The 27,484-nt window shown below is 38.7% G+C and overlaps 1 protein-coding gene across 3 annotated transcripts in view; it reads right to left on the reverse strand.

Annotated features, from left to right (window-relative positions):
- Window positions 1-334: 334 nt before the first annotated feature.
- The window catches only part of mfn2 (mitofusin 2), a 40,424-nt gene continuing 13,274 nt past the window's right edge, over window positions 335-27,484 (reverse strand). Inside the window, exons 8-18 of one of the 3 annotated variants that reach the window (XM_040151820.1) lie at window positions 24,507-24,660; window positions 23,165-23,232; window positions 22,623-22,744; window positions 22,394-22,520; window positions 20,922-21,026; window positions 17,197-17,299; window positions 7,796-8,016; window positions 6,555-6,710; window positions 4,220-4,416; window positions 3,890-4,024; window positions 335-3,472 (exon numbers count right to left, since the gene is read on the reverse strand). In XM_040151820.1, the coding sequence (XP_040007754.1) occupies window positions 3,403-3,472; window positions 3,890-4,024; window positions 4,220-4,416; window positions 6,555-6,710; window positions 7,796-8,016; window positions 17,197-17,299; window positions 20,922-21,026; window positions 22,394-22,520; window positions 22,623-22,744; window positions 23,165-23,232; window positions 24,507-24,660 (1,458 nt within the window). In that variant the 3' untranslated portion in view covers window positions 335-3,402. The remainder of the gene's footprint in view (window positions 3,473-3,889; window positions 4,025-4,219; window positions 4,417-6,554; window positions 6,711-7,795; window positions 8,017-17,196; window positions 17,300-20,921; window positions 21,027-22,393; window positions 22,521-22,622; window positions 22,745-23,164; window positions 23,233-24,506; window positions 24,661-27,484) is intronic. The other 2 variants (XM_040151819.1, XM_040151821.1) reach the window with 2 other exon arrangements.

The following is a 27,484-nucleotide window of genomic DNA, read 5'->3' on the forward strand; positions in this document are numbered from 1 at the left end:
TGCATGGAACATTAAAAAATTCTTTTTTTTAAAGAAATTTAAAAAAGATTGTTGTATTACTCGCAAGACCTGCTCCCTTCCAGGAGCAAAAAAAAATAATTAAAAAAAACTGACATCAGAGAACAGAGGGTCAGGCTTTTTTTTATACAGTGCATCAGGCCTAGTGGGGCATCTCTCCTTATAGTTTAATCAGGGAAGACTAGTTAACATGAATGCAGAGGCTTTATTTGTATAAATAGCAGTCTACTGTAGATTCCCGTAGGGAGGTGAAGATAGGGCCTTGACATTGGTAGTGGTGGGGTGGTTTAAATATTTTTCAGCTAAGATGATCATACATCAGCTAATAGTTTTATTTTTAACAAAGACATATAAGAGGATGTTCAGGAAAGTAGTATATGCAGTACAACCACTTATCACTTGATGACAACTGAGCAAACCTAATTCAGTTTACATAACTGCTGCAAATATTCAATAAACTGTAAATAAAGTTTTTCTCATTGCGGCACCTTTATTTTTTACATACACACATGTTTTAACTTTTTAACAGGTCAACAAACTACAACAGTCACTACATGCAGTTACTTTCACCTTCCTGAAGTCAAAAACAACTACATTGTGGTTTTACATATTGCGGAAAGACAACCATTATTGAGAAGAAAAAACAATTTAAAAAAAGCAACTTGGTAAAGTGCATGTTTTCACTCTGAAGGAAGTGTTGTACAGCAGCCCTCCTGCTCACTTGGCAACACACAGTCTATGGCTTTATTTTTATAGCATGACCCAATCAACCAAGACTTACATACTGGACAAATCCAGGCACTTCCACTCTGATGTGGTTTCTTCTCTTTCAACATATCCCTGTTTTTTCCCATTCAAAGGCAAATTATTAAATTACATTATATACACATTTTAGAAACCAAAAGTAAAATTTCATTTCATAAAGGGGGATGTTTCTGGAATAAGCCACTCGTACATACCCATTGGATGTAGTTGAGATTTCTACCTCTCTTTTGAACTACAACCATGTGTGACATTGAAAGAAGCAGAGAACAGACCCCAACCCACATATGCATTCAGTGCAAGACAGAAATGTTATTATGAGGTCTCAGATAATTTGTGAATAGTCAACAAAGTCAGGATTCTGAGTTTAATTAGAAAAAGCAGAAATAAAGCTGCACATCCTGATTTTGTTTTTAGTGTACCTGACATAACAAATTCCCTCTAAGCTCCACTTTGATGTTTTAAAAATCAAAACACTTCGTAGTTGGGGAAATAAAAAATAAAAAAATAAAAAAAAAAATCCATGAAAAAAAATCTAATGATATATCAGCTGAATCAGAGCCATTGTTTTACATAAACACATAGCATTGACATTTCTCATAAGAAGCCCTTAAATTTGGTTATTAAAGAATAGTGACCAGGATATGTGCTCAGTGGGACATTTTATAGTGTAAAAATAAACTTCACTGTAATGGAGACTGTTTCTACAAGACCTCAAACATATATTTGGCATTTCTGTACTGACATTTGTTAATTAATAGATGGCATATATGCTGGTACACATATTTGGAGGGTGTCTTTAAAGTGGGAATCCCAAGAAAAGGTCAAAATTCTGAATTTTGACTGGAAATAAAGTCAGATTCTGAGATTTAACTTGGCAGTCTGGCCTCAATTGTTTAACAATTTGCATATGGTCCTATTGTTTTTTTGTAGCCATGCTAAATATTGTGACTGACTAATATAATTTATAATGGGTTCCAGTTAAAAAATCAGTCTTGTGATAATCTATATATACTTCTTGTTAACAACTTATGTGAAAAGACCCAAACCAACAATGAATATCTCCTACTAACAAGTATTGTGTGTGTATCCAAAGCCTGATATATCTTATTTTTCTGTGCCATAGAGCTCCATTATTGCAATTGAATATAGTCCCCAACAAATGCACTTCATTCTCCTGTTTGATTAATGTTTAATAAAGACTACAGTGCCCAGCAGTTGAAAGGAAACTACTCAGACTTTTAAAAGGAAATAAAACTATGTATTTGTGAGGTGTTTTTAAAGATTTATGTCTTTAGTAGGACCAATGGGCTTGGAGCTGGAAGCCACAGAGAAAGTAAGGAAGTCAGAAAGTGGTGGGGGATGGATAAACACATTGATGGTTTGGCTTTGCACATGGAATTTGTTGACAAAAGAAAAATGTAGAATAACACCAGCCTTAAAGTTGCAACATACAGGTATCTTATATTTTCTGCTTCGCTGTGAAACTTGCTAAAATCTATTCACTTAATCCACAGTCTAAATAATCTATCCTCAAAAAAAATTAAATGTATGGTCATTCTCAGAAGGAATATTAAATGGGTAAACAGGTAGTATCTAGTTCAGTTGCTATCAAACCGAACTGCTTGAATAACTACCAATCAGTATGTCAGGTGTCCACTCTGACACTGAACTGTAACAAGAAAAAAAAAACCTTCTGACTTGTGCACAGATAAAATAAGCTCTACTTAGTGCTCATGGAACTAAGCGTTAAGATTGAATAGTAGTTTTCTTTCTTGTCATTTCAACTGTAACCATAAGAGAAAGTGTGAACATGTCAATACAAGTTTCTTTCCCATTGCCATTTCAAATAACCTCCAACTGAACTAAGATCAGTTCTGATTGCTTCATTCTCTGCATCATTCTCTGAAAAAAGGTTACAATTTCCCAATATACTTCAACAGCTGGAGGAATAAATTATTTTGCATCAGTTCACTGAATTATCCTACTAAAATAAGAAAAAGTTTCTTCCACTCGCTCATATGGTCTGCCTGTTACTTCAGCATGGCACTCTTCTAGTTCCCAATGTACAGTATATACAAAACCAAAACTACACAAGTTCTATATGGCAGAGTTATGTGGAATTAAAAAAAAAGGACAGAGTAGAGTTTCTGACAGAAGCCGTATGAGTCACTTAACAATGTCAATAAAGATGCAAGGAGAGCTCAGACTGTACTTCTGTCCTGGAGTCACATCTATCAGCCATATGGAGACCTCAGGTTTATTGTTCATTTGCATATCACCATAAATGATTACATCAGGAAATACACTGAGGCAATGTTTACTTCCCGAGTCTGGCTTTATCTTTTTTCATTTGTGTGATGAGTCACCAGCTGATCACAGTAATCCCATCCTGAACACATGTCCACACATCCATATCAACACCACCCAGTAACTCCTTCCACTCACGTCAGACATTCAAACTATCCATTTTATTTCTACTCTTCTATTGAGAATACTGTTAACTATTTCCTCCCATTATCTTCAAAATACAGAAGTGTGTCTACTAGAGGGGAAACTTCAGGAGGTGTACCAAATGTTCCTCTGATGTTGTTTAATCGTCAGGTGGATGCTCTGTCTGGTTTACTTGCTGTGGTGGAGGTACTGCTGGGTGAACATGTTAAGCTCGCTGTCCAGCCAGCCTGCCTTGTTCCTAACACAGCAAAACAAACACAAACATTAATAATATCCACATTCATGTAATAAAGTGTATGTCTGAAAGTAAATATAGGTTAATGAAAAGAGCTGTGTTGTGTAACTCTACTAATTTAAATGAGTGATCACTGTGAGAGTAAGAGGCAACAGAAAGTTGTCTTCTTAACTTTACCAGCACACAGCTGCCAACCTATTCTTAGCAGACACACACTATTTTGTTGTTCTTTGTCCACACTACAACATGAAGCCAGCATTTTCAGATTAATCCACTCTTGCGACTGTTTTTACAGAGTTCTTTTTTGGGAGATGTTGTTTTGTCTTGGTGTGGATGGTGGTCCAAAACAGAGAGAAAATATGTGCTTTCAAATTTAGCTGGTTTAAGGCTCCTACACGCTGGGTGTGGTGATGTTCTTACCGCAGAAGCTTAGCCTTGCTCTGCAGGCTGTCCAGCAGCTCGATCTTCCTGTTCATGTCAGTGATCTCATCCTCGAGGTTCTGACGGGTGACATCTACCTGCTGGCACAGCTGAGCAAACACACCCGCCAACTCCCTGATAACCACAGCAGCAGCACAAACAGGGTTAGAAACATAATAACAAAGAGTCTGGAAAAAAAAAAGGGTTGACGGTTTAACGTTTTATGAGATTGAAATCACAAAATCTTTCTTTCAAATCACTAATTAAACCAAACATCATACTGCTCTGGGGTGCACAGTTATAGTGTGTGTGGTCAGTTAACATGCTCACTGCTGGACTTGGTGGCTGCAGTTGGATCCTGTGTAGCTGACGATGAGCTGCAGCTTCTCACTGGCATAGTCCACAAACTGTCTCTTAAAGGCTCTCTCCTTGGCTTTGGTGGTCCAGGTGAGCCGCTCGTAGATGTAGAGAAGCCCGTAGAGGCCCACTGAAAGGGCGATCAGACGCCAGCCCACTGCCTTCCAGATCTGCACACAGAAAACAGCTTTAGGTCTGGCTAAACCCTCCCCCATCTGAATGCAGAAACACAAGATACCATAGGATGGATTCAGCTCCATCAAGTTTACGGTTGGATGGCGATTTGTCCTGGTGTCCAAAGACTGTTGGTGGGTAATGGCTTGAACTCAACCAAGCATGTAGAAATAAAGTCAATATTAATGTACTGAGTCTGGAGTCTTCATAATAAGATGCGTATTATATAATAAAAATAGTAACTGAATGTCCATACGTGCATAATATTCATATCAAATCTACAGTCAGGACTCTTGTATAACATACAGTGTGTAGTATAATGATGGATATTTGTACTTTATAAATTATATGATTTAATTTTTTATAAATATTACAACTATATGATACTGTTATTTATATTTATGTTGACAGTGTCAAATACGTAAAAATATCAATGTGATCAGTGTCATTAAGAATATATATCTGACACAGAGTAATAACCACCGATGGAGGTTCTACCATGGTTGAGTAATGTTTAGATAATAGTAATATTTTTCATGTCTGTTGATTATTGTCGACCACTATTGACCACCCAAAGCGCTTTACACTACTGCCACATTCACCCATTCGCACACAAATTCATACAGCGCTTTTCTATACATACGGTGCTTTCTACACACACACGCCAACGATACATTGGTGGCAATTTAGGGTTCAGTATCTTGCCCAAGAACACCTCGACATACGGACTGGAAGAGCCGGGTATCAAAACCAGTGGACGACCCGCTCTACCACTTGGGGCACAGCCATAAGTATACTGTGTATTGGCATTTTTCTTAAATGGGACACACCCGTCTACTACCTGGTGGCACTTGAACACACACTTTAATGCTCAAGACCGTAAGTGTTGGAAAAGATCCCTGGTCTATCTGACCAGTTGTGTTCGCTGAACTAACTTTTCTTCATGTAATCAGATCACATGGCAGCAATCAGATTGCATGTCACTAATGAGATCACATGAAAGAGCAATCAGATAAAATGACACACATGTAAGAACACATGACAGAAATCAGATCACGACAGTCATATGGTTCACATGACACAGGCTGAATCCAAAGGTCCAGCCTCTGGATTTGCAGACCAAGCCCCCGCAAACACAGTGTGTTTCCATGGAGATTAACTGAAATTTCTGACCCTGTAACTCATTTCAAAGTATTTTTCTCTATGGTTCTTAATGCTATGATATTGACAAATGTGTTTGATATGCGCAGGTCTGCTACATTAGTCCATAACACATATGGTCACAATGAGCAGTAAAATATTCCCTTTACATGGGCTGCAAAACACAATATTAAATGAACATTAAACCTTTAACGGAGGTTCCTCACACCAGAGATGGACAAAAAAAAACCTTTGCATGTAATTTGCAGATCAGCCTATTCATATTCTGTATGTGCAATATGAATCCTTACTACATAAATAAATAAAAAAAATGAAAAAAGGTAATGTCTTCAAAATTTATTTTTGGTACATCATATTACTAATATTGTAATTTAAAATTTTACTCTGATTTTTCTACATCCGTAACCATATCACTATGGACAGTCGGCTGAAGTCTGCACCCTAGGCAGACTCTCTGGAGGTCCACAGTAAGTGTGCTTGAGACCCTTTGTGGATTTGATGAATTGTGGATTTGGACAGCACTCAGGGACTTCCAGGGAACGTGTCCATGAAGTCCACAAGTATGAAGTCTGGACATTTGGATTCAGTCACAGTTACATGACAGTAATCACAGCACATGAAACAGTAACCAGATCACATGACACAGTAACCATACTTACAATAGTTAGTATGGTGACAATAGTAATCGGATCACATATAGAGTTCTAATTTATATACTGTTTTCTTTGCTGAATCCAGTGACTGTTTTTTTAAGCAGGGAACACCTAAACAAACAAACAAACAAAAGAACTTAACTCAAAGTCCACTACAAGCTTTCGCCAGAGCACTGAACCAAATCTCCCTTTTTCCTCTTTCACCCATTCCCTTTAGCCAAAGGCTTTTATTATTCATGATTCACATTTCTTCCGTATCGGATCTAATGTGTGTGTCTGTGTGTGTGTGTGTGTGTGTGTGTGTGTGTGTGTCTCCTCACCACGCCGCCAACCACAAGGATGCCCATTGAAGTACGTGAGGTAAGGGAGGCAAGACCTGTCACCATAGAGACCATCAGCTCCTCCTGGGTCATAGAGTTTTGTGGGAATGGAGGCATGCTGGTGCTGACTGGAGTCAGGGCCATGGGGCGAGGGACCTATAGGGAGAACACAGCTGATACAGCACCTCTGTGGTAGTTAGGTTTAGGGTTAGTAGCAATCCGCTACAGTAGGTGTCTACAGGACATTTTGCCATGACGACACACAGACACACACAGACTCAAGGTGAAAACAATACCAGCTCTGCTGTCATGACTGGTAACAAGGGTTGACTAAAGCATGATGCTAAAGCGTGATGCTAGCAAGACTGCTAGCATCACATACTAAATGTACATAGATTAGAGGAATAAACAAAGCTTCAAATACTAAATTTGAAATAGCATCAAACAAATAACTAAATACATTTAACGCACAATTAAATAAATGTAACAAATACTTACATATTTCAGACCGGCCAATTTACTAAGATGTTTGTGAGAGTTTTTTTTTTTTTTTTAATTTTGTTTATTTTTTTGCAGTATTTTGTCATTTACATCTTGTACTGTTCAATGGAAAATTCTCACAGTCCAGCAGCTGCCTCAGGATCTCTAGGCAGGTCTTTGTCCAGGTGAACACTGTCTATTATTAACTCTTGACTACCTCCCATTTTAGTCATTGACCACTTTGCTTAAGCAGGACATTTTCTGTAATGTAATGAGAGCTCACTTTATTTATGTCCCAGTATGATTCCGTAACACAGAACTTGACAGGTTTTCGATTCTCCTAATATGACTATTCACACTGCAAATTTGTACTGTATCTGACTTGAAGCTCCTTTAGAGTTACTGTGCAAATGGTCAAATCACACAATTGCGCACCTATGAATGAACAAGCGGCATGAAATTTAAATGTGATTTACAATAAGTTTGTGTAATTAAATTTATTTTTTTTAATTCAATTTGATTAATCTAACTTGAAACTGTTACGATCAAACCTTATGGAAAATAATAGGTTTAGGAGAAGATTACAAAAATGTTGTTGCATAAGGTCCACTGTGATTTCAGTCCATTAGGGGTGCCATCTGCCAAATAAGCTCTTGAGGGACAAATGTTCTCTACTCTCTAGAGGCTTCACTGACTCAGTCTCAGAAGAAAAATTCAGGTGCTTAGACACTGGTCAGGGAGAGGGTCCTTGAGGTTTTTACCTGGTCGTTGTAGCCCATGAGGGCCCTTCGGGTATTCTTGGGCCCCAGGAAGCGGTTGACCAGCATGGTCCAGCCCAGAGAGAAGTGGAAGCTGATGTCCTCCTGAAAGTCACTGCAAAGCTTGTCACAGGCCAGGTCATAACTGAGGCTGAAGCACTGACGAGGAACCAGCTTATCTACTTGCTCTCTGACTGGGCTGGGCAGCAAAGGCTTCAGACCCTCTGCACACACACATGGACAGTAAACAGCTCAGTGTATGTGTGTCTGGATGAATGATATATATTCAGTCAAATTTTACCACAGATGTCCGTAACTGGGCTTCCATCCGAATGTAGTGCAAACTTTAACCAAATTTTGAGAAGTTTTGCAAGAGAAAATATAAATTAATGCTTGTTTCTACCCACTACTCTTATGAGTATACTAGGAACTGGTTCATCAAGATGAACCGTTGGTGGCGCTAATTCTCCAGGCATGTGCCATTAATCCATTTCAGGAAAAAAGGGGTGCAATAAGATGACATAATTAAAATAGCGCCAATTAAGTAAGAACAATATAGAAACATGATGAAAATATGGCATTTATGTTTGGTTTATGTATTAGTTCAAGAAACGTAAGATTCTACTTATCGCTCCACATATATTTGAAGTTTTATTTTGCCAGGTAGATGTTAGACTCCAAGGCTAAGGAGTTGGTACATCATGTCACATGACCAATTTGTGTGAACTTCATGACCTTACGGGAAATCCACTTCATACTCAGGATTTACTTTCTAGTATTCTTGCTTTGTATGTTTCTGGACTTTACTGACCTCCGGAAAAAAGATCCTGGTAACGTTACATAGCTGTCACTGTGTGGGATCTGAAGCTATATCCGATACTAAAAGAATGCCTCCTTTGCCTTGTTTCTGTTGTCCGTTCTTCTGGGATTCTACCTATCTTATATATATTGGTTGAGTCTATGTGGTCAATAGTAATCAAATTTTTGTACACTGAGAAATAGTTCAATAGTTTTATTCTGTATGTACATATTTCACTACATATATTATTAATATATATAAGGGACAAAGGATCTTGACAGATAAAGCAATACATTTCGATCTATACGTTTTCTGTCAGGGACACTGCTTTTAGTGTTAGTAAAGGGAAGAGTTATAACCACACTAAAATGTGACGTGACACAATATATTAATATGGTCATGTTGTATTATTATATTCATGAATGCTTCTGGAGTTCAAATCATATGGCGTAGTATCATCTTGAATGTGCTCTCACTAGTATTCATATTTAGATATGGTTGTAATGGTCTGGATACATCTTTTTTCAAACATCAGTGCAGCAACATGATGAAGTGGAAAGATTTGAATAGAATTACAGAGAGTTATCTCCATGAAAGTGAACCATCAATAACATCGTCTACATTATAACTAACCATCAACTTAGTGCGCATCTAAATAAAATTTGCAATTGGACATCAAATTATGCTGCATTTGACACCATTGACCATTATATCCTATTAGAGAGACTGGAATATTTAATTGGGAGTAAAGATTCTGCACAAAACTGGTTTAAGTCCTATTTATCAAATCAATTTCAGTTTGTACTGGTTAACAATGAATCCTCCATGTATGCAAGTCACAAGGTTCCGGGGGGGTGCAGTTCCACAAGGTTCTGTATATGGGCCAATTTTATTGTCCTTCTATATGCTTGCATTAGGCAATATTATTAGGAAACACTCCATCACCCTGTAATGTTATGCGGATGATACCCAATTATATTTATCAATGAAGCCAGAGGAAATCAATCACTTAGCTAAACTTCAAGCAATACTGCATACTTCACTGCAATAATCAGGCACATCCTGTCTCAAAAAGTTGCAAAGAAACTAGTCCATTCACATGTTACTTCTATGCTGGATTGTTGTAATTTCTCATTAGCAGGGTGCCCATACAGTCTCTAAAAATTATGCAGCTGATCCAGAATGCTGCTACGCAAGTACTGACGGGAACTAGGAAAAGAGATCATATTTCTTCTGTTTTAGCTTGTCTGCAGTGGCCCCCCTGTAAAATCCAGAATAGAATTTAAAATCATTCTCCTCATCTACAAAGCTTTTAATGGTGAGGCACCATCTTATCTTAAAGACCTCATGGTACCCTATTACCCCAATAGAACACTAAGCTTCCAGAATGCAATCTTAATTGTGGATCCTAAAATTTCCAAAAGTAGAATGGGAGGCAGAGCCTTGAGCTATCAGGCCCCTCTACTGTTGACCCAGCTTCCAGTTTGGGTCTGGGAGGCAGGCACTCTCTCTCTACATTTAAGAGTAGGTTTAAAACTTTCCTTTTTAATAATGCTTATAGTTAGGGCTGGCTCAGGCTTGCCTTGAACCATCCCCTAGTTATGCTGCTAAGGAGGGAGCAGACTGCTCATTGGACTTCCGATGAGTCACCCAGCCCCTCTCTCCTCCTCTTCATCTATAAACAATCATATCCCATTATGAATGGAGTACACATCAAAATGGGAAGTGTTGCATATATCAACAGTTACTTCTATAAGCACAAAACATGTCTCAGTAGTTTCCTATGGTCCACTGAGGCTCTGTGCACAATTTGGTGCCAATCGACCACTAGGTGGTGCTTTTGTTATAAAATCATGAAATATGCTAAAATTGGTATTTCAGACTACTCTTAGGCTGCATGAAAATTTGCACGTAACTTCTATGTACTTTCATGATCTCAAGATATTAAGAGAGTTTTTTATACTCCAAAAAAAAAGCCAAACTTGTAAAGGAAAAACATTGCGGTTCTCTGCAAAATATGGTGTATATTGGCCACTGGGTGCAATTTTAAAAAAAATGTTGAAAAATATGCAAACCCAATTTTTTCAAACTCATCTCAGGTTGAAGACCAATCTGCATAAATTGTTGCACGTAACATCTAAAGGCACTAATGATTGTCGGATAATGTACCCTAAAACTTGGGGTAAGTTGCATTAGGTTCACTCGACCCCCGAGTCCAGGGTTTATGCCAAGCTAGGTTAATCACCCTTTCTGGAATACCCCACTGAAATACCCCTCAGAAAGATGCTAGTTTAACCATGCTTTCCCTGCCAGAAACATTCCAACCTTAATGGAATGTTTTACAATGTCTGCTCTGCTCTCAACCTTAGACTTTCGTTGCAACTAAGGGCCTGCAGGTCCGAATTGCATCGCCTCAATGGTCCGCCAGGTGCAAATAGCACCTTGGACCCTGTTAATACCTGCCTGCAGGTCTAGTTTGTTTTTTTTTGTTTTTTTTGTTTTTTTAATTCTTCTGTTAGTAAAAGTGGTACTGCAGCAGTAAAAGTCATGTAAGTGAAATTTTCAGGAAAGGTACATAATGGTGCACACGTCAGACACCAAATATGACATTGCACATTCAAAAACTTTACATGCACGCATTCCCTGAATTCAGCTGAAATTACATGATATAGCCCATGCCCATTTTCACATTTATTTTTTTTTACAAAACTGCAAAATATGTGAGACCTACTTTGTCAAACTCATCTTAGGTTGAAGTCCAATCTGCATAAATTGTTTCATGTAGCATCTAATGGTCTTTATGATTAAAAGTTATTAAAAGTTTTAGAGTCCACAAAATGCAAAAGTTGTAAAAGATTATCTTCCTCTGGGTAATAAGAAGTGATGTTATTCCTTGGCAATGGTCAGTCAGTCTGATGAACACAAAACTTGGGCCTGTAGTTTGTCATGCCCCACTGAAACCCATTGGTTGGTTATTTAGTTCTATTATCATGAAACATGCAGAATCAATCATTACATTTTCTGCTTATTTTTTTTAAACTTAATAAAAATATAATTCAATATCCTCTTTTTATTTAATTACACTTTATTTATTATTACATTTATTTAATCACTGTGTCATATTAACGCTTTCCCTGACCTGGAGAATCACTAATTTTACTGAAAAACTTGACTTAAAACCTAAAGTTGACCTAACTTGACCTAAAACTTAAAAGGGGTATCACATGGATTTATTTCATCGCTGGAGTAATAAGCTGTTAAGAAACTCACAGGCAAATGTAATTTTGCATCAGTAAGGAAAATACTTGAAACGATTTAACATTAGTTTAAGCCATTTTCTCAAAAAATGTACACGCCTGATTAACAATGTTAGATGGCACATGGTGCAACTATACGTTATCATAGCAGCAGCGGTGCATAAATAACTTATCCGCCTGTTAATAAATATAGGCTATCATCCTGACTTTAGCTGACTTGCCAGACATATTCAGCAGAGGCACTACGGTACATAGTAGGTTTCAGAACGTTGCTCTAATGGATGCTCCCTCTTCAATTTTTCTTTAAGTTGGAGAGAAAAAAAAATGGACAGAGGAGGTTGATGCATTCTCTGCGTTCCAGCGATGGACAGCTGCTCCAGGAGTCTGCAGAGATTCGCAGATATGCAGCAGGTTTATTGCAGGTCTATTACCCCCTTTCCAGCAACGCAAACCTTGTGCTAGTTCTGGGCTGGTGCTAGTGCCGGTTTGGAGTTGGGTCAACTTGCAAACATTCTAAGAACCAGTTTGCTTTTCCACGGGCTTGAAAGCCGCCACAGAGCCAAGTCATTACTTCATGGTATATATCTGTATACCTCTCCACTTTCACAGCAATGCTAGACAGTTACCTCCAGGTACTCTGGTTTCCTCCTACAGTCCAAAGACATACAGGTTAAGTTAACTGGTGACTCTAAATTGCCCATAGGTGTGAATGTGAGTGTGATTGGTTGTTTGTATATGTATGTCAGCCCTGTGATAGACTGGCGACCTGTCCAGGGTGTACCCTGCCTCTCACCCAATGTCAAGCTGGGATTGGCTCCAGCCCCCCTGAAACCCTCAAAAGATAAGCAGTATCCTCAAAAGATATCTTATGGGACGGCCGGGGGTCCCGTTGAGGGGGCAGCCACCCTCCAAGGCAATGGTAGGGGTGTGAGTGGTTCTCGGTTCTAGACCAGCAAAGTGCTGGTGTCACTCTCCAACCAGTTTTCCTGGCCAAAAGCCGGGTCTTTGATTATCAAAAATGCATAGAATCGTTTCAAGATTAGGCACTGGCTCCAAACTGGCTTTCAAACTACCTTGGTGGAAAAGGGGTATATAAGGAATTTTTTCAAACTGAATACACTGAGAAACCAGACATGTTGCTTTCTTTCCTTACTGGTCGCCAAAGGTGTCAGTAAATGCTAACAAGTAGCTGGAGACTGTCATTCCCTGGCAGAACTGTTTGAAGCACTGCGAAACCTAGAAACTGGGAGAGCTCCTGGCCTAGATGATCTGCCGTCAGACTTCTACTAAGCTTCTTACTCAGTGATTGGTGGAGATCTGCTGAGCATTCTCAGGGACAGTCTCGTGACAGGCTGCTTGGAACTGTGTTGCAGTAGCGCAGTCCTCACAATCCTGCCTAAAAAAGGGGACCTGCAGAATATAAGGACCTACCAGTTGGTCGCCCTTGTCTGTACTGATTACAAACTCCTCTCCAAGGTCTTAGCCAACAGGTTGAGAAAGGTGATGGAGCAGGTCATTCAGGTGGACCAGACACACTGTTTACCTGGCAGGTTGATTACAGACAATATAAATCTAACTTAGGATGTTATGGACCTCTTCGGTTTTTTGATATGATTGGGCTGAACAGGCATATCTTTGGCAGATGAACAGGCATATCTGTGGCGGATTTTGGAAGGTTTTGGGTTCATTTCACGTCTTATTGCCAAGATTCAAGCCTTGTATAGAGACATAGAGAGTGTACATAATATTAACAGAGGTTTTAGTGCTCCTTTTAAAGTGCAGAGGGTGTCAGACAGGGCTGCCCCCTCTCAGTCATGCTGTGCTCCCTGGTAAATAGAGCCTCTCCTCCAGAAACTGAGAACAGGTCTCACTGGTTTTAATCTTGCAAACTGTAACTCTGTGTTTAAAATATCAGCGTATGCTGATGTTATTATTCCTGTTAAAAACAGGATGACAGTAACTTTTTACTAAGCAGTGTTCTGAATTTTGCTGCCAAAGTAAATTGGGGAAAATGTGAAGCTCTGAGGATGGGGTATGGGCTGGAGGAGGTTAAACTGCTTAGTGGACTCACCTGGAAAAGGGAGGGTTTAAATATCTTGGGAATTACCTGGGGTATCAAGATACTGTTGACAAAAAATGGAAAAATATTTTAGAAAAAGTAGAAGGGAGGCTCAAGAAATGGAAATTGGTTTTACAGAAAATATCTTTTAGAGGTCTGTTTTAATTATTAATAATTTAATGAGTTCTATGTTGTGGCACCGTTTGTCCTGTGGTGACCCTGCTGGCTAAATTCCAGGCAGTGATTCTGAACTTTTTCTGGGACTGGCTACAAGGGGGTTCCATAAAGTGTCCTGTTTTTACCCAAAGTATAAGGTTCTCAGGGACTCATCCAATCTGACCAGTAGGAGAACTGTTTTCCAGCCCCAGTCCATACAGAGACTGCTGGCCGGCTCTGCAGTCCTGGCATGGAGGCCCACAGCCTGCACTGTTCTAGATCAGTGCTGAGGACTTGGACTAGGGGAATCCTTGTTTTTAACCTTGTTTTTATGGACCTGAGGAATCACAGACTAGGGTGTTTTCTAAGACTTTATCAGTCTTTTTTTTTGTTTTTGTTTTTTAAATCTGAGGACTTCTAATAAAAGATACTGCACAATTTTAACTCACTTTTCTGGATTTTAAAAGAACCTGTCAAGTATGGAACACATTTTAATGTGAGCTGTACTGTGGGTTACTATGGGACCTTCTGTTCTAGAAAAGTTCCTTGCAGCAAACATCACTACACTGGGAGATGTGGTGGACCTGTGTGGACCAAACATACAATGTTGCTGCTCTCTCCTCTGCCATCTTTTCAGTGAGACTAATCATTAAAATGCTGAGAGTCTGGAGGGATCAGGTTGCATCAATAAACGTTCCATCATTGTGTCTTATTCTGAAGGTCTTTTAAAGACTAACAATTCAGATCCCCTTTACCGTAGAGAGCTTGTCTCCTGATTTTAAAGACTGTTCTGGCTCTCTTTTAGAACATGGTGTGTTGGTACCTATAAGTCTGTGTGACTTAGTAGGAAAAAATACGCACAAACTGCTGGTTAAAATAACAGACAAAGACCGATAATTTTGTAAAGAACCTCAGTGTGGCATGGCAAACTAATGGCCTAAGTTTAATGTTAATCGGACAGACCTATATAAAGATACGACATCACTTCCTTTGTATGAGTACAAGTCTTTCCCTTCTAACTTTTGCATTGGAGTATCAAAACCCTTAATAACTTTTGATCATGAGAGTACATAGAAGATACACTGTGAACAACCAAAATCTATTAATTTCATCCTTGAGTCCATGTGATTGTGCTAAATTTCAAGAAATTTTCTCAAGACATTCCTGATATATCCCGTTCACAAGAATGGGACGCACGTGAGGTCACAGTGACTTTGACCTTTGACCACCAAAATCTAATCAGTTTATCGTTCAGTCCAAGTGGACGTTTGTACCAAATTTGAATAAATTCCCTCAAGGCATTCCTGGGATATCGAGTAGAGAATGGGACGGACGGATGGATGAACAACCAGAAAACATAATGCCTCCGGCCACGGCTGTCGTCAGTATGGAGGCATAACTAGGTTAAACATTGATTATAACTACTATAGTATGATGAATTATTTAGAGACGTCTGAGTGTGTCTGGTGTATGGATGAGATTTTCTGTTTTCTGTCTGTTTTCTTTGAAAGAAGGGAGGCTTGTGTTTGGAAAATTATTGGTTTAGTAAATAATTATTTTTCCTTCCAATTTTTTTAATTGAGTTTAAATTGTTTTCTTTTTCACTCATTCAAATATTGTAAATACAGTTTACTTAAATAAAGAGTAGAAAAATCAACCCCCCCCCCCCCCCCTTCTCTCTCAATCAAACTAATTTCATCAAATTCCCAAACTTATTCTGGCTGGAGAACTCATATGCAGTGCAGTATACAGTACATAAAGTAGACTGGACTTATCAGTATAGAAACTTTTGTCATTCAGGAGCAAAGTAAGCAAAGTCTAGCAATGTAACCGAAACAGCAAGAATACTATGAAGCAAATCACAAGCATGATGCAGACAGGCTGTATAGTCATGACCTATGTGTTGGTTGGTTATGTGACTAATGTACCCGCTCCTGAGTCTTGGAATCCAAAGTCTACCCTGTATTTAGTCTTTTCAGTGGAGCAAAAAGCTTCGGTGGACATTCAGGTTATAGGCTTTGTGTACATCACGATTTTTTCAATAAGTCTGTTTTCATTGCACTTTGATATTGAGTATTTTTTTCCATTTCCTGCAATCCCACTAAGGTTTTTGTATGCAGAAATTGAAAATTTGCATGAAAACGGGTAGTTGGAATCCCACCTAGGGACACAGTTGGGCTACATACAGTTAGTTATATAAGTATTTGGACAGTGACAATTTTTGTAATTTTGTCTCTGTACACCTTCTAGAGGAGGTAAGCGTATCATTGTAAAAGCCTACAATCAAGAGACGCCTTCATGAATGTAAATACGGAGGGTTTACTACAAGGTGCATACCACTGGTAACACACAAGAACAGAAAGGCCAGATTACACTTTGCCAGAAACAATCTAAAAAAGCCTGCCCAGTTGTGGAACAAGATTCTTTGAAGAGATGAAACCAAGATGAACTTATACCAGGATGAATGAGAAGAGTATGCAGAAGGAAAGGAACAGCTTATTATCCAAAGCATACCCCATCAACTTTCAAAACATGGTGGAGGCAGTGTTATGGCATGGGCATGTATGGCTAACAATGGAACTGGGTCACTGGTGTTTATTGATGATGTGACTGCTGATAGAAGTAGCAGGATGAATTCTGAAGTGTATAGGGTTATACTATCTGCTCAGATAATGAGGGACTATGTATAAAAATGGCTGTAATTCCTTAACAGTTAATGCGATATTTTCGTAAACCCCTTGAATTGAAGTTGAGAGTCTACACTTCTGTCATTTCTGTGATTGCTTTGTTTCAAATCCATTGTGGGGATGTAAAGCGGAAAAATGACAAATGACAGAAATTGTGTCACTGTCCAAATACTATTATACTATGTACTATGTACTATATACCTTACTGTACGTTTCTACATGAGAAAAACATAATATAGCTCACAAATGCATAAGTTATTAATCATTTCTACACATATACACATGCAAACTACAGTTATAGTAAATAGTGTAACATGCATGTGGCCAGAAGTATTATGCTCGTAGTAAATTTAAGCTCATCAAAGCACATTGGAGCCTGTCCAGTGACAGCCATAGACAGGGTATCTGTGGTCAGAAATCTCAGGTGTAAAAATCAGGAGTGTTACCGATCATGTCCGTCTGTGTGGTCTGCAGGGCACTAGTGATAGAGGTGGAGCACCTCTCTGACATGTTTTTGCCCAGACCCTCTTCTATGTGCCGATGAAGCTCCTAGAAAAAAAGATATTTTAAGAACGGACAGACAAGGAAAAAAAAACAACAAAAAAAAAAACAGCTGCTGCTGCTGCTTAGGTTCCTTATACTTACATCCACACTACTGCTGTCGGATCTGCTTGACCACTGAGCCAGAAAAACATAGGATGTCGACTACAGACTAAATGAAATCTACATTTCTGCCTACCATCACCCAAACCTGACAGCATGTACCGTGTGGGTCAAAGGTAAATATGTGAATAAGGTACTGTGCAAAAGTTATAGGCACTAAAAGTAAAGTGAAGATGCTTTCAAAAATAATGTTGTGAATAGTTTGTATTTATCAATCAATTTTATTTATCAATTAATGTTTTCAAGATACTTGGCAGGTAGGTTGTTCCCAGCATCTTGGAGAACTTTCCACAGGTCTTCCGTGGATTTAGGCTGTCTCAATGTCTTCTGTGTCTTCAAATAATCCCAGACTGACTTCATGATGTTGGGATCAGGGCTCAGTGGGGCCAGACAATCTGTTAGAGGACTCCATGCTCTTGTCGTCTCTGAAGATAGTTGTTTATGACCCTGGCTGTATGTTTGGGCTTGTTGTTATGCTGCAGAATGAATTTGGGACCGATCAGATGCCTCCCTGATGGTATTGTGTGATGGATAAGAATCTAAACATTTCAAGTGCCTAAAACTTTTGCACAGTACTGTATGACAAATTTGACTTACATCTTATGCCTTTATTAGAATGTTAACAATGAATATAACAAGAAATGAGGGAAGAGAGGGGAGTAGTGACATGTTACAAAGGACCCAAACCAGACTGGAACCTTAACTCCTACTCCATCAAGGCATCCCGGCTAAGAATATGCTTCTTACTGATAAGTCTCTTCACTCTCCCTCTTTCATATTCTGAGTAATAATTGACTCCTTGAAGCCTTATGCTAAAACTGTTTTAATTCATTTTTTCCCTCATCAATCTACATTCGATACCGTATAATGGCAAAGCGAGAACAGAATTTTAGAGATTTTTGCAAATTTAAAAATGAAAAACTGAAATATCTCACTCTCATTAGTAATTAAACTTAGATATTTAGATCAGGTGCCTCCCATTTCTCTTGATCATCTTTGAGATGTTTCTACACCTTGATTCAACTGATTGGATATGATTTGGAAAGGTACACACCTGTCTATATAAGGTCTCACAGGTGACAATGCATATCAGAGCAAAAATCAAGCCATGAGATTGAAAGAATTACCCACAGAGGTCAGAGACAGCATCATTCTGTGGGGGTGTTTTCAGCAGCAGGGACTGGGAGACTAGCCAGGGTTGAGGGAAAGCTGAATAGAGCAAAGTACAGGGATATCCTTAATGAAAACTTGGTCCAGGGCACTCAGGACCTCAGACTGAGCCGAAGGTCCACCTTCCAACAGGACAATGTTGGCAGGAAGCCAATGCTGGAGTGGCTTAGGGACAACTCTGTGGATGTCCTTGAGTGGCTTGAACCCAATCGAACATCTCTGGAGAGACGTAAAAATGGCTGCTCACCAATACATCCGCAAGGAAGAATGGCAGAAAATCCTCAAATCCAGGTGTGTTGAACTTGTCGCGTCATACTCAAGAAGACTCCAGGCTGTAATCACTGCCAAAGATGCTTCCACTTAGTACTGAGTAAAGGGTCTGAATACTTATGTCAATGTGATATTTCAGTTTTTCCTTTTTAACAAATTTACAAAAATTTCTAAAATTCTGTTTTCACTTTGTCATTATGGGGTACTGAGTGTAGATTGATGAGGAAAAAAACGAATTTAAATGATTTTAGCATAAGGCTGCAATACAACAAAATGTGAAAAAAGTGAAGGGATCCAAATACTTTCTGAATGCACTGTAAAGAGGGAATAGTCTGACATTAACTTAAAGGCTAAATATATAAACCAAAGTACTCCATGACTAATATGAGAAGCAGTCATGTGACAGTCAGATATTAGACAGGATGATATTACAGCCTATGAAAAGTAATGTTACACTGCCGGTGAAAAAGAGGATACTGGACAGACACCTGCAGAAAGACTGAGGTGGAGAATTTTGCTAACAACTGTAAGATGCTGTGCAAAAAAGGGAAGTGAAAATATAAAATCTAAAAACAGCTATGATGATTTTGATATGGTGAATATAATATTAATTTTACATGAAGTTTTTTTTTTGTCGTACATTTTATTCTATTAATTTCTGTATGATATTTAAACTCATTCAGATTAAGGTACGTGTAATAGCCATGTGGTGAGCAGTCTGTACATGACTCATATGACAGGTCTGGATCACTCATGAATTTTGTTCGTTCCAAAGAAAAACTCGAAGTATGATAAAATTGGCGAATGCCACACAATCACTTGACGTGCCACATAAGAACTAATCTGTGGTTCTTGGATTTGGCCCAATGACTCTAAATGAGTGTGACCTATCAGCATTGCTATGCCTACTAATATGGCCATACATAGTAACTGTCACAGAGTGAAGTGAATGAATGCAAAAATGAATAATCATGACAGTGGATCAACTACTTTCGTCATCCATGGAGCCAAGTGCTTTATATCAAAAATACTAAACATCTAGACTTGGTGCCTCTGTCTGGTTCAGGTTTCCAGCTATTAGACTTTGGGCTTTTTTAAAGTGAAAGGAGAAATGTTTATGCAGGTTAGTCTGACCTCATGTTAACTGGCCTGTACTTTTACTCGTCAGATATGTTATAGAAAAGCTTAGGCAGTATCTGCATTTTTTGCCTGTGTACCCATCAAATGAGATTGCCTAATTGATTGAGTACATCATGACACAGTCTGGACTGCTCTTAAATTACACTTTTTTTTTTAGTTTTTAAAGAAATAGAAATAGAAATCCAGCATTATTCATTATGCATCAACATTAATTATTATTGTTTATTCACAGACCAGGACATTTAATCTTAGAGACAGTTTTGTGCATCACACTTATCTAAAATTACCAGCACTGACACTGGGTCAGTGACACATGACGGGCTTACAAGTTACAACTACGCTACCAAGTTGTCAAAAAAAGTCAAGTGTCTAGAGTAACTTCCAAATTTGCAAAGAGGATACTCAAAAAGTTGAGTGCCAGATATTCAAAAGGAAACAAGCATGTCACAAATCTACAACAAGCTCAGCAAATCACCTGAAAACTATAGCTGCTTAGCCATCTTGCAACTGCTAGAATTCTGTTTTTTCTATTATGGCTGATGTTAGGGTGACCTGCATGCTAACAAAGTATAATGTTGAAGTCCGATTTTTATCCTCGTCTCTTTTGCCCCCCTACTCTACAGTTACCTTTTGGCTAATTGGCTATTGATATGCAATACCCAGATCTGACATGCTTTTAGCAAGCATCTGTCCACAAGTCAACTTGCCTATAAGTATGGAAGGTATGGCAGCTATGAACACACCAGTCTAAACAAAACACATCTGAATGGCCAGCAAAAAAGTGGTGGGTAAAGAGAGATAAAATGCTTGTGCACATTTCTCTGATGTTCACTGAATATGCCAAATGTTGTTGGGCTCCATTCTGGCCGGCCCAGTGAAGTTCACATTAAAGACAAAGAATTCTGTTGAATGTGTATGTTAAACTCACATTCTTGTAGACCTTGAGCACCACTGTTGATGGGTGGAAGTCCATGTGAAAGTCATCCACCAGCACATGAAGCTTCCTGATCTCCTCTGCCATGGCATTAGATACCTGAACAGGAGCAAAGAGTAAAGTGAAAACTTCCTCCCCCTCAATTTTCCCTCTGTTATAATCCGAAGGACCCAGGACAATTAGCAACTGCATGTTTCGTGAAACATGTTGAACTTGAAAATAGACTTGAAATTGAGAGTTTTTTGAACGGGTTAGTTTTGAATTTTATATGATAAGTGAGAAAATAATTAGATCCCATAATTCCATCAAAAAGTGATCACAAATCACCAGGATTTGTGATCACTAAGAGTCAGGGGAGAGCTTAAAGCCCAGCTGTTTCCCTGCAGCTGCTGAGAAGGCAGGTACAGTGCATTCATCATACTTGAGCCACAGTTATGCTTCTCCAGGCTGCATATAATCGAACGTGCATGGGTGTACAGTACAGGACATTTTGAAAGTATTCAGACCCCTTCAATTTTTTCTCATTTTGTTATGTTACAGCCTCATGCTAAAATAAAAGGACCCCCCCCCAATCAATCTACACATAGTACCCCAAAAAGACAAAGACAAAACAGAATTTTAGAACTTTAAAATTTATTAAAGACGAAAAAGTGAAATATCACTGAAATATCATTGAAATAAGTATTCACACTTTTTGATATGAAACTTGAAATTTAGTTCAGATACCTCCCATTTCTTTTGAACATCTTTGAGATGTTTCTGCAACCTGATTGGACTGCCTGCAGAGCTAAGAGACAAGCTTGTGTCGAGGCACAGATCTGGGGAAGGCTACAAATAAATTTCAGCTGCACTGAAGGTTCCTAAGAGCACAGTCGCCTCTCCATAATTCTTCAACGGAAGAAGTTTGGAACAACCTGGACTCTTCCTAGAGCTAGCTGCCCGGCCAAACTGAGCATCGAGGGAGAAGGACCTTGGTAAAAGAGGTGAACCCGATGGTCTCTCTGGCTGAGCTCAATAGACCCTCTGTGGAGATGGGAGAGACTTCCATGAGGACAACCATCACTGCAGCACTCCACCAATCTGGGCTTTATGGCAGAGTGGCTAGATGAAATCCTCTCCTCAGTGAAAGACAAATGAAAGCCGCTTAGAGTTTGCAAAAAAACACCTACAGACTGAGAAACAAAATTGTCTGGTCTGATGAAACCAAGATTTAACTGTTTAACCTCAATTTCAAGCATCAGGTCTAGAAAAACCAGACATGATGCTTGGAATCGGTTGTCCTTCTGGAATTATGTACTATGTATTCCTTATGTTAATGTGATATCTCAGTTTTTCCTATCTAACAAATTTGCAAAAAATCCTTAAATTCTGTTTTCGCTTTGCAACATAACAGAATGTGAAAAAAATTAAGGGGTCTGAATACTTTTCGAATGCACTGTGTTTTATAATGTCATGTTGGGATTCACCTGTCTCTCCACCTCCTCAGTAATCTTCTTGATCTTGGCTTTACAGTCCATAGTCAACAGGTCCAGCTGCTTATCTATAAACTCCAATCGGTCCTGACGGTCCTCCTTGGTTTCAAGGCAATAGGCCCTAAACACCCCAACACACAAACACACATTGTGTTATACAAATTTGTTTATTAGTCTTTGGTTCACATACAGTCTCAGTCCATATTTTTAATTCTTGACTCACCTCTGCTCTTGTGCAGCAATATGTACGGAATCCATAATATGGCGCAGGGCCTCAGAGATCTGCTTGGCCCTCACTGTGTGCTGCTCAAACTTGGTCTTCACTGCTGACTGTGAGATACACTCCTACAAACAGCACTAGGTAACAGTTATTTTTGAATCGAACACTAACTTTTGGGGATAATGCTTGTTTGACATCTTAGCCAAGTCATCGCTGTGTGTCCAGTGCAGAGAAAGGCGCAAAATTTGTTTTTTAACTAGCTTAGCACAAATATTGAAAGCAGGGGAAATCTGCTAGCGTACTTCCATAAATGTGTGTGAGTGATTCTTAAAAATTAAATATAGATACTGATGGAAGTGTTTGATGTGGTGATGACAGCTTTATCATTCCAGTCACAATGATAAATAAAACGGATACCCAGTAAGACTAGGGAAGTAAGCATAACTGATGACTTCATTCATAACTGTATCTGAGTATTCAAATCTCTGACCCATTAAAACCCATTTAAATCTTACTCCTAGCTGTTACATGGATGAGGATCTTACCTCGAACCGCCTCTCAAAGTTCTGGAACTCCAGCATTCTGGCTTGAAATCCCTCTGCAAGAGCTCCACCTGGAACAGGAAAACAAAATGTAATACTGTACAAACCCGGTTTCAGTGAAGGGCTGGGTCTTGGGTATTGTTTGAAACTTTTCAAAACTCATACCGATATGATACTGGTATGATACCTGAGACCAAAACGATACTTTTTCGATACCAAAGTTTGATTAAATAAATATGTTTCTACCAAAAAAATTAAAATTATAAAAATAATAATGACGGGGGGGTTCTTCTGCTGGCCCGTCCTGACTGTCTCCCACTGGTTCACCTGTCCCCTGGACCAGTCTGCCCTCACTCCTCATTGCTTTACAAACTAAATATTAATTAATATAGTAGTTACTATTATATTATATATTATTGTATTATATATAATATTACTGTACTTATATTACTATTAATATAATATATTATTATATTATTATTATAACGATACCGGTGCTACACCATATATAAACTGTCACAATAATAGTTACACTACGTTTTTTTCCATGGATCCCCCACACATGCCATATGCCATATTCCATGCACTAACCTGTCCAGGACCACTATACACGAATGCATATCACTACGTTTCATACAAAAATCCGAACAAAAACACACACATACTCTCAAACACACACACACACACACACACACACACACACACACACACACACACACACACACACAAACACACACACATTTGGATTGTTTGGTCTGATGTAATACATCACAATGAAACACAGTTCATTGCATTAGAAGTAAGTTTGATTGTTTTAAATTATTCCTAATACATATGCCATATTCTGATCAAAAATTCATTAATTATATTATATATATATATATATATACATACACACATACATATATACATATACACATATATATATACACAGACACACACACACACACTTTCACAGTGCTGCCTCTCCATGTTCCAAATGTCAAATATTTTTCCATACAATCCACATTTATACATATGGTCTTTTCAAGGCTAAGGTATGTAGCCTGCGATTTAGAATGCAAGTGACTCCAGACAAAACAACATACTACTGTGAGCTAATGCACCTGTGTTCATATTACTTCAGTATTCATTTGTCTACTTTAGCGTTGCATGATTTAATACAGGTCATGTTTAAGGCAACTATTCACTAAACAGCATTAAAATATGTATGTAAAATATGTATATTTTTTTAAACAATTTTACTAAACCTTTTGTGATTTCACATTCCAAAACTTTTCCAGCCCTGGTAAACAATTTTCCAGGTTTTCATGATTAATGATTCCACACCGACTACCATATTCACCTGCTTCAGGCATTCCTTGAGCTTTCTGCACTCGAGCCTGGAGTACTTCCTTGGCAGAGACGAAGAAGATGCGGTCACTGGCCTGGGTTCGGTCCACCACAGCCAGCTCATCCACCAGGAAATTGGTGCAGCGGTCCATATGCTGCCTACGAACCTGACACAGGAACAGCACACTTTAATGAATATGGTTTGCAACAAATAATGCAGTAAGGGTATAAACCCCACAAGGACAGCAGAATAAACAATGGCATTGTCTAGTTTAGCTCAGGAATACTTTAGCTGACCACACTATAATTCAGCACCAAACCTGAGAGTAGCAGAGTCAACAGAAATGAGGGTTACGGTACATGACGCTGGTTCTGCTGGTTTCCTTCACATTTCTCCCTATTTTTATCATATGTAGGTTTAAAGGTATGTTATATTGAGAAGACATTTTTTTCTAGAAAACTTTAAACCTATGCTGTTTTCCTGTGTTGTTTGGTGTGCTGTGAAGGAAAAGTCCCATGTTTTAACAGACAACATGTGGTTCAAACTAGGTGCTCCTCCAATGATGGATTGAATCATCAAATTTTAGGGTATGAACCTCTTTTCTGAGGTACTGTCAGCTCAAACATAAACGTATTTCACTTTGACTAATTGGTTGGGCCTTATGCCACCTGTCCTAAACTGACACACCAGATTATGAATGCTTAAAATGTTTTTGTCTCACACATTTTATCTAGCAACCTAAAACACTAGTGAGTGTTTCTTGTAACCATATCACCACTTCTGCTAAATCACTGATTGTACCAACTAAGTAAAGCAGAAACTTTAGACTCAGAAATAAAAGAATCATCCAGATTCCGACTGCACGAATCCAATCCATCCAAACAACCAGACTACATTTCACATATACAGGTAACTTCTCATCACGGTTTGGTCCATTTAAAGACTTATTTAGTTAATAATGTTAACCTCAGCAGTTCTGAACATACCTGCACTAACCTTTCATTCATTTTAATAGTTCACAGTAGGAGTAACCTTCTCCTGAAGCAGTCAACAGTTTAAAAAGTCTGATTCTCTCCTCCATTCGGTCGACATGTGTCGCAGATTGGCCATCAGGGCCCTGCATTAAAAGCTGAGATAGACAGTACCGACCAGATTCTAGATAGGAAAGCTAATAATACTTTGTTTCTTTCCTGAAGAGTCTTCTGTCTGTCTTTAGCTTACCATCATGGATATTATTTGGTTATGGTAATTCCTGAATCCTACAATCCACAATGGATTTGAAACAAAGCCATCAAGATGTGACTGAAGTGTAGACTTTCAGCTTTAATTCAAGGGGGTTTAACAAAAGGCTCAAAATTAATTGGACAATTGACAGTTAATCCGTTTCTGGGTCAGTTGTGGCCTGTTCCTTCGTTATTTCACGTCAAATTAAGCAGATAAAAAGGTCTGGAGTTGATTCCAAGTGATGAATTTGCATTTCGTAGCTGTTCATGGACACTCTCAATATGCATTTTAATGAGGTGTTGATGAAAATGAAGGAGGCCATCATTAGGCTGAAAAAACAGGCCATCATTAGGCTGAAAAAACAAAACAAATCTATCAGATGGCAGAAACTTTAAAGTGGCCAAATCAACAATATGGTACATTCTTAAAAAGAAGGAATGAACTGGTGAGCTCAGTAACACCAAAAGGCCTGAAGACCATGGAAGACAACTAAGGTGGATGTTAACAGAATTCTTTCCTTGGTGAAGAAAAACCCCTTCAAAACATTTAGCGAGGTCAAGAAAACTCTCAAGGAGGTAGGCGACTCATTAGCTAAAGTTATCCTTCATGTATGTAAATACAGAGCGTTTACCACAAGGTGTAAACGACAAGAACAGAAAGGCCAGATTAGACTTGCCAGAAACCATCTAAAAAAGCCTGCCCAGTTTGACCAGAACAAGATTCACTGGACAGGCAAAACTGAGATTAACTTGTACCAGCAAAATGCTGCAAAACTGATAGGATGGTGCTGCACAGTACAGGATGGTAATGACCCAAAACATACTGCGAAACCAACCGAAGAGCTTCTTGAGGCAAGGAAATTGAATATTTTTTAATGGCCATGAAAATTGTGTCACTGCCCAAATACTTATGGACCTAATTGTATGCTTGCTTGAGGCAATGTTGTCAGGAAAAACTCCACAAACGCCCACTGTTATGCAGATGATATCCAATTGTATTTGGCAGTGAAGCCAGATAAAAAACGGGTTGGCTAAACTTCAAGCATGCCTTGAACTGGATGACCAGCAATTTTTTGCTACTAAACTCAGACAAAACGGAAGTTATTATACTTGACCCTAAATACCTCAGAAACACATTATCTAAATTACACTTAATCTAGATGACATTGCCCTGGCCTCCAGCACCACTGTGAGAGTTTTCTTTGATCAGGATATGCAACATTGTGAAAATCAGGCACATCTTGTCTCAAAAAGATGCAGAGAAAATTAGTTTATGCATTTGTTACTTCTAGGTTTGATTATTGTAATTCCTTATTATCAGGGTGCCCCAACAAATCTCTAAAGATCCTCCAGTTGAGCCAGAATGCTGCAGCATGAGTACTGACAGGAACTAGGCAGAGATCATATTTCTCCTGTGCTAGCTTCTCTGCATTGGCTACCTGTAAAATCCAGAACAGAATTTAAAATCACTCTCCTCACCGACAAAGCCTTCTTACTTTAAAAGACCTCATGGTACCCTATTACCCCAAGAGAACACTGTGCTTCCAGAATGCAAGCTTAATCGTGGTTCCTAGAATTTCAAAAAGTATAATGGGAGACAAAGCCTTCAGCTATCAGGCTCCTCTACTGTGGAAGCATCTTCCAGGTTGGGTCCGGAGGGCAGACAACCTCTCCACATTATAACAGTAGGCTTCTCCATCTGTACACATTCATATCCCATCAATGCTCGTTACTACCTTGACTTCTCTCTTCTATAGTTCCGTGAGT

The sequence above is a fragment of the Xiphias gladius genome, chromosome 18 (genome assembly GCF_016859285.1).
Source record: "Xiphias gladius isolate SHS-SW01 ecotype Sanya breed wild chromosome 18, ASM1685928v1, whole genome shotgun sequence".
NCBI classification, from domain to species: domain Eukaryota; kingdom Metazoa; phylum Chordata; class Actinopteri; order Istiophoriformes; family Xiphiidae; genus Xiphias; species Xiphias gladius.